This window comes from Podarcis pityusensis (assembly GCF_964106645.2).
Source record: "Podarcis pityusensis genome assembly, chromosome: 16".
NCBI lineage: Eukaryota > Metazoa > Chordata > Lepidosauria > Squamata > Lacertidae > Podarcis > Podarcis pityusensis.
In genome coordinates, this window is record NC_138041.1 from 15,985,373 (window position 1) to 15,997,750 (window position 12,378).

The 12,378-nt window shown below is 47.0% G+C and overlaps 1 protein-coding gene across 1 annotated transcript; it reads right to left on the reverse strand.

Annotated features, from left to right (window-relative positions):
- Nucleotides 1–6,544: 6,544 nt before the first annotated feature.
- LOC308465497 (uncharacterized protein) lies at nucleotides 6,545–10,007 on the reverse strand. Its single transcript, XM_080985438.1, has 3 exons — nucleotides 9,546–10,007; nucleotides 7,820–7,975; nucleotides 6,545–6,961 (listed from the first exon to the last, which is right to left on the reverse strand). Exons 1-3 carry the CDS (start codon nucleotides 9,957–9,959, stop codon nucleotides 6,785–6,787), a joined length of 747 nt encoding a protein of 248 aa, XP_080841564.1. The 5' UTR covers nucleotides 9,960–10,007; the 3' UTR covers nucleotides 6,545–6,784.
- Nucleotides 10,008–12,378: the final 2,371 nt, after the last annotated feature.

Sequence of the window (12,378 nt, forward strand, 5' to 3'; positions counted from 1 at the left end):
CGGAGCCTGCAGGTGCCCAAGCCACTGCGTCACTCCCAGGAGAGACGTGTGGCTCGGGTGCGCTGCAGGCCCCGCTGCGAGTGCCGCCTAGCATTTTGTCAGCCCCTTCAGTGGTGACACCTGGGGCGGCCCGCTCCCACCGCACCCCCCTTCATCTGCCACTGCAGAGAAGGCCCTTTCTCGTGTTGCCACCCTCTGGACATCTCAAGGAGGTGGCACATGAAGGAGGGCCTCAGAAGATGATCTCAGGGTCCGGGTAGCTTCATATGGGAAGAGGTGGTCCTTGAGGTATTGCGGTCCTGAGCCATTTAGGGATGTGTAGATCAGTTGTGGGTGAGACAAGCCAAGAAGATCTGAGTAGTTAAACTTTTGTACAGTGATACCTCGGGTTACAAACACTTCAGGTTACAGACTCCGCTAACCCGGAAGTAGTACCTCGGGTTCAGAACTTTACCTCAGGATGAGAACAGAAATTGCGTAGCAGCAGTGGGAGGCCTCATTAGCTAAAGTGGTACCTCAGGTTAAGAATGGTTTCAAGTTAAGAACGGACCTTCGGAACGAATTAAGTTCGTAACCAGAGGTACCACTGTATACAGCCTTGTAGCTGCAGCCTACTGCTAAGTAAAGTTTGTTCCTTCTAATGCAGCCTGTGTGGGTATTGCAAATGCCACACATGGTGAGAGCAGTGGGATAGCTGTAGTTCAAAGTGCCACCAAGACGCCAGAGAAGATTTTGGACTCTGATTCGCCTGCGACTATATCACAGGAGGCAGAGTAACCCGGTACTCTGGATCATTGTAATCTTGTAGATGCTACCGTACAGTAATTGCAAATCCTGCATCTAGGTCAGGATAGACTCCAAATCTCATCCCCGCCATGTCCTGCCGGCTGAGTAGATGGGAGTCCAACAACCTCAAAGGGGTGGGCATCACAGCTTCCTTATCCCTTCTCTGAGGACTCCCCCAAACCTCTTATTCCCCTCTCTGTACACATAGAATTGTAGAGTTGGGACCTCCAAGGCTCATCTAGTCCAACCAGTGCAGGAATGGCAGCTCAGTTTTTTCTTTAACTTGCCCCTCTGGCCCCACTGCCTGTCCTGCTCCAGGCAGCAACCCCCTCTTCTCCTCTCACTCCATCCCCTCTTCCTAACCAGCTCCCTGGCCAACCCAGTTCCCTGCCTCTGCCCTCACTGCCAAGGTCAGCAAAAGAGAAAACAGCATACGAAGCACGGGGGAAATAAAGCACCATTTTAAAAAATGAACAAGGGCATCCAATTGCCATTCACCTGGATGCAATTATGTCATCAGTCACTGTATTATTTCATTGCGCTTCTGGACATCTTACAAGGAACTGCAAGTCTGAAAGAGCTCACTCACCAGGGTTTTCTTTGGCAAGGTCCAGCCGGGAGCATTATCCACGTGGAATGATGGTACCCAGTTCTCAAACACCCCATGGGCCAAGAAAAATGTCAGGTGATGTCTGAAAAGAGGCCAGCTTTCGATTGTTGTCACAATAAGCCTGACATTTCCATCGCTTTGATGGAAACGCTTCTAAATGTCACTGAGCAGTATGACACGGCACTCCTTGAGCCTTAATTGCAAGATTAGAATGTGATTTGGCTAGGACACACGCTTGGCTTGCAGAATGCCTCACTTTCAGGCATCTCCAGGTGAAAGCAAAGCAAACTTTCCTGAGGCTGATTCTGGAAATGGAATCAACACGTCGTGTTAAGATCCTGGGCGCTCGGGGCCAGAGCTTGCAAACGGGGACAAGGATTGCTGGAGGAGACTAAAAGAGTGAGCTTGTGGCTTTTGGAGCCTGAGGGTGTGTGTGGCTGATTACTCTGTGGGAACACAGGATCTGAGGGGGAGGAGATACAGCTGAGAAGAAGCCAGGCTGAGGGATGTCAGGGACTGGACTAAAGACGAGGGCTGGGGATCACCCCCTTCTTCTCCTCTGCTTCTCTCGGAGGTGGAGGGGAAGGGGGGGAATCGCCCCACCTTCTCCAGCAGTTTCAAGAGAAAAGGGAGACAGGTTTGAATTACAGCAGAACTCAGTTACAGATAGGTAGCCGTGTTGGTCTGCCATAGTCAAAATAAAAAAATCCTTCCAGTAGCACCTTTAAGACCAACTAAGTTAGTTCTTGGTATGAGCTTTCGTGTGCAAGCACACTTCTTCAGATACACTGAAACAGAAGTTGCCAGATCCTTCTATATAGTGAGAAGGTGGGGAGGGGTATTACTCAGAAGGGTGGTGGGAATTGGAGATTGGCAGATAGCTGAGATGAGCCTGCTGACGACTCTTAACGACTGTAATAGGTCTTACAGGAAAAGGCAAGGGGTGAGAAGGTGAGAAATGGCTTAGTCATGTATAATGGGATAAGAATCCAATGTCTTTGTTCAAACCAGGTTTCTCCATGGTTTTAAGTTTGGTAATGAGTTGCAGTTCAGCAGCTTCTCTTTCCAATCTCCCAGGACATTCTATACAAGATCTCAAAGTAACTGTTTTACTACAAAGGAATTTCAGAAATAGACTGGAAAGAGAAGCTGCTGAACTGCAACTCATTACCAAACTTAAAACCATGGAGAAACCTGGTTTGAACAAAGACATTGGATTCTTATCCCATTATACATGACTAAGCCATTTCTCACCTTCTCACCCCTTGCCTTTTCCTGTAAGACCTATTACAGTCGTTAAGAGTCGTCAGCAGGCTCATCTCAGCTATCTGCCAATCTCCAATTCCCACCACCCTTCTGAGTAATACCCCTCCCCACCTTCTCACTATATAGAAGGATCTGGCAACTTCTGTTTCAGTGTATCTGAAGAAGTGTGCTTGCACACGAAAGCTCATACCAAGAACTAACTTAGTTGGTCTTAAAGGTGCTACTGGAAGGATTTTTTTATTTTAGCAGAACTCAGAATATTATTGGCACAAAAATGGAAGCAAGAAGAATTACCAACGAAAGAAGAATGGCAGATGAAATTGATGGACTATGCAGAATTTGTTAAACTAACAGGAAGGATTCAAAACCTACAGGGCCAGAGATTCTTAGAAGACTATATGAACTATTTGAAAAGTAACTGTAATGAACGGATTACGCTAGTAGGACTGTAATAAGTTTTGTAAGGAGGACTATTTGAAATATTGCAAGAAAGGCTATGGGGAGAATTATTAGTTAATGATAATTAAGAGTAATAGAGAAATTAAGAAATGCCGAATAAGTGATAAAGAATGGAAAATCATCAGAGGTGTTGACGGAAGTCTAAAATATTGTATAAGATAAGAAGTTATGTTATATGATTGTTGGAAATGATACGTTAAAAAAACCAATAAAAATGTGTGTGTGTGTATGTGTGTGTGTATTTACAGCAGAACTCAGGGCTGCCAAGTTATGAGGTGTAAGGAGAAGGACGGGGTGGGGGAGAACTGCCGGCGGAGACATCCTTAGAAAGCATGGAAGAGTCACCATCCCCGCGTACACGCCGCTCAATTAGAATTCAAGAGCAAAGGGCTCAACGACATTTGACTCCTGAACACCCCCCCCCCCCAGAGCCACGGGCTGTTGCTGGGGAAAGAAGGGAATGAGTTCAGAGTGAGCAACGTCACTATGGAGTTAGGGACTGAATTCTTTGTCTTGCACCACAATGACTGAATGAAACCATAAATACGAACTTTCTTGTTTCTTCCTTGATCCTTGATGCTACCGGGGGAGGAGAGAATTCTCCCAAGCCTGACAAGGGAGGAGTTAGCAACCAGCAGCAGTCAAACTTAGCTCAGTGCAGATCCTGGGAGATGGCAAACTGGGGCGTTTACGAAGGCGTTTAGTAGGGGAGTTGAAGGGGAAGTCCTTCTGTCTCTCGGTGTGCATAGGACCAGAGACATGGAGGGTGAGGGAGCTGGTGCAGTGACCTATAACACCTGTGCCATGTTTGTCATTCTGCCAGAGAACAAGCAACAGTACACTTGTAGCAATGGCAAGCTGGTTGAGGCCCGCCTAGCCACACCTGAAGCAACAGGGCAACATGCAGAGTTTCTTGATAGAGCCGAGTTGGCTGAGATTGAGCATCAAGATAGATGAGGTGCCTCCAGGGTGGAGAAAGATTGCCCGTTGCAAGAGTCTAACCCCTGGAGGAATGTGGTGCACAGACGTAGGACAGTCACAAACCACACTTTGTCATTGGAGTTGCAAAATTGCTTCCCTGCCCTCACCTTAGACACTGATTCTGGGTCAGAGGAGCTAGGACAGCAGTTGCCAACCTCAGAAGACACAAAGGCAGCTGTGAAAGGAACAGTGCACAGAATGATTATTACCACCCTCCAGAGGCGAAAGAGACAGGAGGAGATGGATTTAGAAGGGTCTTTTTCCATTCTTGATCTAACCCCATCAAATCCGTAGATGAGTATGCTGATAGCGTCCTTGCTGCCTTCCGTGAAGACGATGTTGGAGAAAGGGAATTTCAGCCTAGAGATGACAAGCTGGGAGGAAGAGGATGGGGGGTGCGTCCTGCAGGGGTGGGGTGAGCGTTCTGGGAGTGGGGTGCCCAGCGGGGGGGGGGGGGGAGGCAGCCACGATGGAAATAAGGGAGATTCCCTTATTCCGAATAGGATTCCCCGCAAGAAAAGGGAAAAGTTGACAGCTGTTCATTCTACTCATGTAAAAACACGCTGATTCCTGGACCATTCGCAGGCCAGACTGAGAAGGCGATTGGGCCGGATCCGGCCCCCGGGCCTTAGTTTGCCTACCCATGGGCTAGAAAATAAAAGCTGAAAGTTTCGGGACAAAGGAAAGGACTTCTTAACTTAGTGCGTCATTTATACAGGTATATAATCTTCATCCCATTTTAGGCTGTACCTCCATGGTGAGAAGCTGAGGCACACAAGTGGAGCACTCAAGTTCTCCTTTGGGCTTCTCAGAGAGTCAGAGTGGTTAGAGTATTGGACTAGGACTTGGGAGACCAGGGTTCAAATCCCCGCTTGGCCGTGAAGCTCCTGGGGTTTCATTGGGCCAGCGCTTGGGCATGTTTCCTGCCTCAGATATCACAAATCTCAGCCTAACTGACCTCACAGGGTTGTTGTGGAAATTAAATGAGGAGGCAAAAATCCATGAACGTCTTGAAGAAAAAGGTGGGATATAAATGCAATAGATAGATCAATAGATTGATAGATTCTATAGGAGGAAGTTTGCTGAAACTGTCAGGCAAGTTCCTTTGTCAAGCTAATGCTCTTGACCTCTCAGCTAAGTACCTGCCATGCATATCTTAAGGAGTGAGTTCTGTTGCCATAGAAACAAATGGGCGGGCCTTTCCTGCCTCATTCGGCTGGATGCATCATCCTAGCCATAGTCCAGAGGTCAGCAACCTTTCTCAGCAGGGCTGGTCCACCATCCCTCAGACCATGTGGTGGGCTGGACTATATTTGGGGGAGGGGTGAACAAAGAGATGCATTTTAAATAAAATCACACATTCTACTCATGTAAAAACACGCTGATTCCCACAGGATGCCTACCCCTGCCATAGTAAAATAAAAATAAAAAATTGTGTCTGTGAGAGAGAATTTTTGGATGGTACTGGATGCTGGCTGCACAGAGTCTTGGTTCACTCTGTGCTAGATCCAAAGCTGTGACCTGGGGCTCCCCTGGAAACCTAATGGGGAAGTAACATCTGTTGGGGTGTTGTGAGCCCCTCCATCCTATGCTCAGGCTGAATATATGTGTAAACTAAACCATATATCCAAAATACACCCGTCTCTTTCGACCTTCATTCCATAGAAACCAAACCCTGGGTAAAGCACAGGCATCACTGGAGTCTCTCGCTGCCGGACAATTTGGTTGAGCACAATATTTATTGCAGGGATGAAAGAGAGGTTGCTAAGAGGGGCACCTTCTGCTTCAAGGTCAAATAAAGTCAGGAGGAGGCCAAAAAAAAGACCCGACTCATCACTGAATGTGTGTTACTCACACAACACGGCAGTCAAGTGGTGCAGCTCCTATAGGACCATACCATGAATGCAATGGGGGGGGTGGAGAATTGAGATTGGACCTTTCCATTTCCCCTTATCTAAAAAATATCCTTGCACTTAGAAAACTAGCCTGTTGAAGAAGATGGGCTCTGGCAGCCCTCACATTCTGTGTGTTAAAATAAAAAAATCCTTCCAGTAGCACCTTTAAGACCAACTAAGTTAGTTCTTGGTATGAGCTTTCGTGTGCAAGCACACTTCTTCAGATACACTGAAACAGAAGTTGCCAGATCCTTCTATATAGTGAGAAGGTGGGGAGGGGTATTACTCAGAAGGGTGGTGGGAATTGGAGATTGGCAGATAGCTGAGAAGAGCCTGCTGACGACTCTTAACGACTGTAATAGGTCTTACAGGAAAAGGCAAGGGGTGAGAAGGTGAGAAATGGCTTAGTCATGTATAATGGGATAAGAATCCAATGTCTTTGTTCAAACCAGGTTTCTCCATGGTTTTAAGTTTGGTAATGAGTTGCAATTCAGCAGCTGAAGGGGGAACCTTCTGACTCTTTTGTTTCTATGAAAACACACAGTAATGCTTGTGCAAGTCAATTTTATTATCCTACTTTGGAACAGTGGGAAGAGAGTGATTCTGGGGTGCGGAGGGGACTGCGGTGGATTCCAACGCCTCCTTTTAGTCGGAGAGTTTTCTGGCTTGTATCTAAGTGATTACATTGCAGGTGCGGAAGGAAGGAAAGGGGTAAATCAAGCGGGGACTTCTCTCCCACCGCTGCCAGCAAAAGTGGGCATCAGCATTCAGAGAGGAGGCCAAATCTTCAATACTCTTCAAGGGGGGGTTCAAACATTTCCTCCTCCTCCTCCTCCTCCTCCTCCACCTCCGCCTCTTCAGAGATTCCTTCCGTTCTTCCAGGAACATGTTCGCAATCCTCATCAATCACAGTTGTCTCTCCATACTCCTCATCTAGAAATATTTTAAACGTGCAGTCGTATTTCTAAAAACAGAGGTAAGATGGGGGGGGGGGAGAACAAGAGACACATGCAAATTAAGAAAACAAAAGACGAGAAATCCCATGTATTGAAGACAATCTGGCAACACACTTATTAGGAAAGAAGGAAGGGGCTCTTTGGTTCCAGTGGTTTGCCTCGGGTTAGACACAGCCATGGACTCAGGCTGCAGCATTCAGCACCCTGAAAAGACCAGCTCTTTATATTGGGGAAACAGTCAGAGACAGACGACAACTGCTTGGTTGTCCAGGGAATACAAGCAAAGGAAGGCTGAGCTGGATCTAACATAAGGAAAGCCTGCTGGATCAGGCCAATGGCTCATCCAGTCCAGCAACCGGTTCTCACAGGGGACAACCAGATACCTGTGGGGAGCCAGCAAACATGGCCTGAGCACAAGAGCATCTCCCCCCACCTGTGGTTTCTTCCAGCATTATTGCTTCTGACTGTGGAGGGACAGCACAGTCACCATGGCTAGGAGCCATCAATAGCCTTCTCCCCCATGAATCTGTCTAATCCTCCTTTAAAGCCATCGTTGTTGGTGGCAATCACTGCCTCCTGCAGGGGCGAGTTCCAAAGATTAACGCTGCTTAGCTATTATCCTTTTCCGCCCTGCTGAGCTCCACAAGGGCAACTCAGAGACTGAGGATGGGGGAAGCCGATAGGCAGGCCCACCCCTTGTAAGAAAATGGGACTGTGGGCGGGGGGGGGGGACAGGCTGAGGTTGGTAGCGCAGTGCCCCATTCCCCCTAAAGGGCCAGCCTCCCTGTTGCTCCCAGGACATGTTAAGACATCTGACATCATCTGGCAGTCCAGACTGAAAAACAACACCGATTCTATTATCTTACCTCCTGTTCGGATTCAGGTAGTAGCACACAACCCTGGCTCTCCAAGTACAGATCGGAGTACCGCGGGACGGAATCCTCCTGGTTGCTCACGTCATCCTTTGTGCAGTTGGTTTTCGCCAAAGTCATCTCAAAGGTGAGTATTATCCCTTGCGCCTTCTGGAAGCAGAGAACGAGAAAGACTTTCAAGCTGAAGCTGATGCATGGCTTGGCTTGGCCAAGTCGTCTCCAGAGGTGTAGGCTTGCATTAAGGCAGGGCTTAGCTTGGAATGTGCTAAGTGCGTAAAATGCAAAAAAAGGGTATCGAAGCATGTGCAGAGTGCCTTTCGCTCACCACCAGGGAATTGCTCCCAACCCTTAGAACGCTTGGCATGTCAGGCCAAGTCAGGCTGTTGCTTTGTGTCTGGAATTTTGAAAATTCAGCAAAATGTCTGGTTTTTTGCCAGCAGAAGCAGGAAGTGACTTTTTAAAGGGGGTGGGGGTGGGGAGATTCTTGCTCTTTGATTCCAAACACTGCCCCCCTGCCTGGTGTTCTCTGACTACAAAACCAAACTTCATACATACTGGGGCGAAAGTGTGCCTAAGAATGTAAGTAACATACAGAAATGCATTGTGTTTGGGAAAAGATGCCTGCAAAAAATGTGAGACAAAACTGCATGCAAAAAAATTTGTTAATTAGGAGAAATTTGCACCCAGATGGTAAGGGATTTTCATGAGGATGTTTTAAAAGAAATAAATCCGTGGATTGCTGGGATAGCTCAATTGGTAGAGCATGAGGATCTTAATCTCTGGGATGTGGGTTTGAGTCCTATGTTGGGTGAAGGATTTCTACATTGCAAGGGGTTGGACTGGATGACCTTTGTGGTTCCTTCCAACACTACAGTTCTATGATTCTAAGCTGGACAACTGAATTTCAGACTGGGAAAATGAGGGAGCATCAGGTTGGGAAGTCCTGGTGCAGAGGGAGGGCAGGGGGCTCAGTTGCACCCACAAGCCCCACCACCTGAATGCTAGAGGACCCTCCACCCTATACAAGGGGTATCTCAGCAGAACAATATTTTCTACTTCCCCACTTTATGTGCCTTTTCTCAGCCTCAGGAGAGAGGAAGGGCCTTCTCTGTAGTGGCTCCCCATTTGTGGAATGCTCTCCCCAGGGAGGTTCGCCAGGCGCCTTCATTATATATTTTTAGGCACAAGGCCAAAAACGTTCCTCTTTGCCTTTGGCTGATTAATATCCAACAGCCTTTTAAATACGTCTGAGAGAAAGGGGGGGTTATTATTTTACTGCTTTGTTTTCACTATTGACTTGTTTTTAATCCTGTATTCTATTCTATGAACTGCCCTGAGAGCTTAGGGTGGTTTTTAAATCTAATAAACAACAGTAATGAAGGTCCCCAGGTGTCTTACACCCGAAGGGTAGGAACCGTACCAATGGATTCAAGTGCCAAGAATGGAGATTCTGACTAAACATTAGGAAGGACTTTCTGAGGGCAAGAGCTGTTCAACAGTGGAACGAACAGTCCCTCAGAAAATGGTGGGCTCTCCTTCGCTGGAGGTTTTCGCACAGAGGTTGAATGACTATCTGAAAGGCATTCAGCAGTGATTCCTGCATCGTGATCCTTGGGGTGCCTGCCAATTCTACAATTCTAGGATTCTATGGTCCCATAGTCCACACACACACACACACACACACACTTGGGCAACCTCTCACAACCTCTGCTTTGCTCACCTCGACATCAATATGGCTGCTCTCATAGTGCTTGTAGTAATTGCCATATCTGCTTTGCCAATCGTATTTGTTATAGTGAGCCACCGCCATATGCTTCATGAAGTCATGAACTGGCCGTGCGCTGTATGCTGCCTCCTCCTCCATAAACCTCCTATGCGCTTGAGCCATCATCTTCTCATGGTCCTCAAAGCTGCGTGGCCTCCAGTAGTCTGAATCTTCCAGGCTTTCCTCCTCTTCCCAGTCCCCCTCTTCTTCTTCGGCCGAAGGTGGCACCATCTGCTCCTCAGGCTCCTCTGGGACATGCTCATCTCCCCAGGAGGGCTGCTCTTCTTCTTCTTCTTGCCCCCACGCCGGCTGCCCCAGGAGCAGGGCTCCCACGAGGAGCAACGACAAACACAGCCAGGATCTGGTCATTGTGGCAAGGAAAGGCTGGGAACTCAGAGGCTGCCTGGCTGGAGGCGAAAGCCCTGCAGATATAGGGATGGAGGAGGCTCCGCCCCCTGGTGGCTCCGCCCACCCCAACTGGAAGGACCCCGCCTGCTCCAAGACATGTCCACATCACAGAGGAGAAAAGTGAGCTGAATCTGACAATCCAGCACAGACTCGTGGCTCCAGGCTCAGCCTTTGGGAGATCCCCTTTGCTCCTGCAGTTCAGTTACCTCTCATGAAAAGCTATTGTTTACTAAGGTGCTTGGACAGAGGTTTCCCAAATTGTGGTCCATGAACTTCATGCTAGAGGTCCATGGCATGCCTGCATTAAATAGTCATATTATTATTATTATTATTATTATTATTATTATTGGATTTCTTTAATAAGATCTGCAAATGCAATAAGCAAAAACAAAACATCAAGCTAGAAATAATAATTAAACAGTTGTAAGAGTAAGAGGAATAAGAATACAATAGAAGAAGAAGAAGAAGAAGAAGAAGAAGAAGAAGAGGAAGAAGAAGAAGAAGGAGTGTCACAAAATATATTCCATAGTGGAATGTAAGGTTCATATTTATGCAAAACTTATCAAATAATCATGAATCCATTATTGATTTCTAATTGCATTTTTACTACAGTGGTACCTCGGGTTACATATGCTTCAGGTTACAGACGCTTCAGGTTACAGACTCCACTAACCAAGAAATAGTACCTCAGGTTAAGAACTTTGCTTCAGGATGAGAACAGAAATTGTGCTCCAGCGGTGCAGCAGCAGCAGGAGGCCCCATTAGCTAAAGTGGTGCTTCAGGTTAAGAACAGTTTCAGGTTAAGAACGGACTTCCGGAATGAATTAAGTACTTAACCCGAGGTACCACTGTACTTATTTTATTCCATATACTGTGTTTTCTTCCATAACCCTTTGAATTCCAGGCAATCCATACCAAATTACCGGTATATGGAATTCGTACCAAAACACCATCACAAGCTATTCCTCACAGAAATCTTTAGCAACAGAAGTGGTGAGGTTGAATTGCATCGGCGCTTACAGCCCTCGCTTTATCGCACTCCCTGCTGTGTGGCAGTTCCAGCTGCCACATGCAATCTATAGCACCAAACTGTACAATTTTGTAAGGTGCCAAAGGTTTCACCTTCTCCTCTTTTGCACTGTGCATAGTAAAACTGCGCCAATCAAACAAGAACACCTCTTTTTGTTTAATTCCCCCTGCTTAATTTAGCTTAGTGCTTAATTTTCCTATTGGCACTAATCGCCAGGCTGTGTGGTCAATGTTTCACCCTCTAAGAATTTTGAAAGTCTGGCTATTACGGGCCGGTAAGATGCTTAAAATGCAGCTTTATATTGTTCTCTAGGTCAAGATTAAGCAAGGCCAACTCTGAACCTTTGACTATGTTTTCTGCAGTTCTCTCTCTGATTACTTCCTTGCAGAATGTAGCCACCTTGTCACAGGTCCACCACATGTGGAGATGTGGAACCCAACATTGCACATCTGCCCCCAAGTTGTGGGTGGCTTTGAGCACCACTAATGTGGGGCAGGTGGATTGGAGTGAGGTGCCACTTCTGCAGAATTTCCCATGCCATTTCTTTGGGATTTTCCCTTTGTTAATATTTTTTTAAGCAATGGCAAGAAACCTAAGAGCATAAGAAGAGCCTGCTGGATCAGCCAATTGCCTATGTAGTCCAGCATCTTGTTCTCACAGTGGCCAACCAGATGCCCGTGGGAAACCTGCAACCAGGAACCAAACACAAGAGCCCTCTCCCCTCCCAGGTTTTCCAGCAATGCTGCCTCCAGCTGCCTCCGTCTATTTTCTTGTTGACATGCTCAAAGGCAGCTAATAGGTTCATGAGACTGGGCCATGCTGGTGCTTCAACAACAACAACAACAACAACAACAACAACACTGTAGTAGTAGTAGTAGTAGTAATAATAATAATAATAATAATAATAATAATAATAATAATAATATATTATTTATAGCCCACCCATCTGGCTGGGTTTCCCCAGCCACTCCGGGTGGCTCCCAAGTGAATATTAAAAACACAATACAGCATTAAACTTAAAAAACTTCCCTACACAGGGCTGCCTTCAGATGTCTTTTAAAAGTAAGATAGCTGCTTATTTCCTTCACATCTGAAGGGAGGATGTTCCACAGGGCAGGTGCCACCACCGAGAAGGCCCTCTGCCTGGTTCCCTGTAACCTCATTTCTCGCAGTGAGGGAACCACCAGAAGGCCCTCGGCACTGGACCTCAGTGTCCGGGCAGAACGATGGGGCTGGAGACGCTCCTTCAGGTATACAGGACCGAGGCCATTTAGGGCTTTAAAGGTCAGCACCAACACTTTGAATTGTGCTCGGAAACGTACTGGGAGCTTGTTCTTCTGTATGCTTGGT

Excerpts from the sequence above, each read along its gene's own strand:
- LOC308465497 (XM_080985438.1), bottom strand. The coding sequence starts at position 9,959 with ATGACCAGATCCTGGCTGTGTTTGTCGTTGCTCCTCGTGGGAGCCCTG. Across the intron at positions 7,976-9,545 it reads GCAGCCATATTGATGTCGAG|AAGGCGCAAGGGATAATACT; the intron begins GTGAGCAAAGCA and ends CTCTGCTTCCAG. Across the intron at positions 6,962-7,819 it reads TACCTGAATCCGAACAGGAG|AAATACGACTGCACGTTTAA; the intron begins GTAAGATAATAG and ends CTCTGTTTTTAG.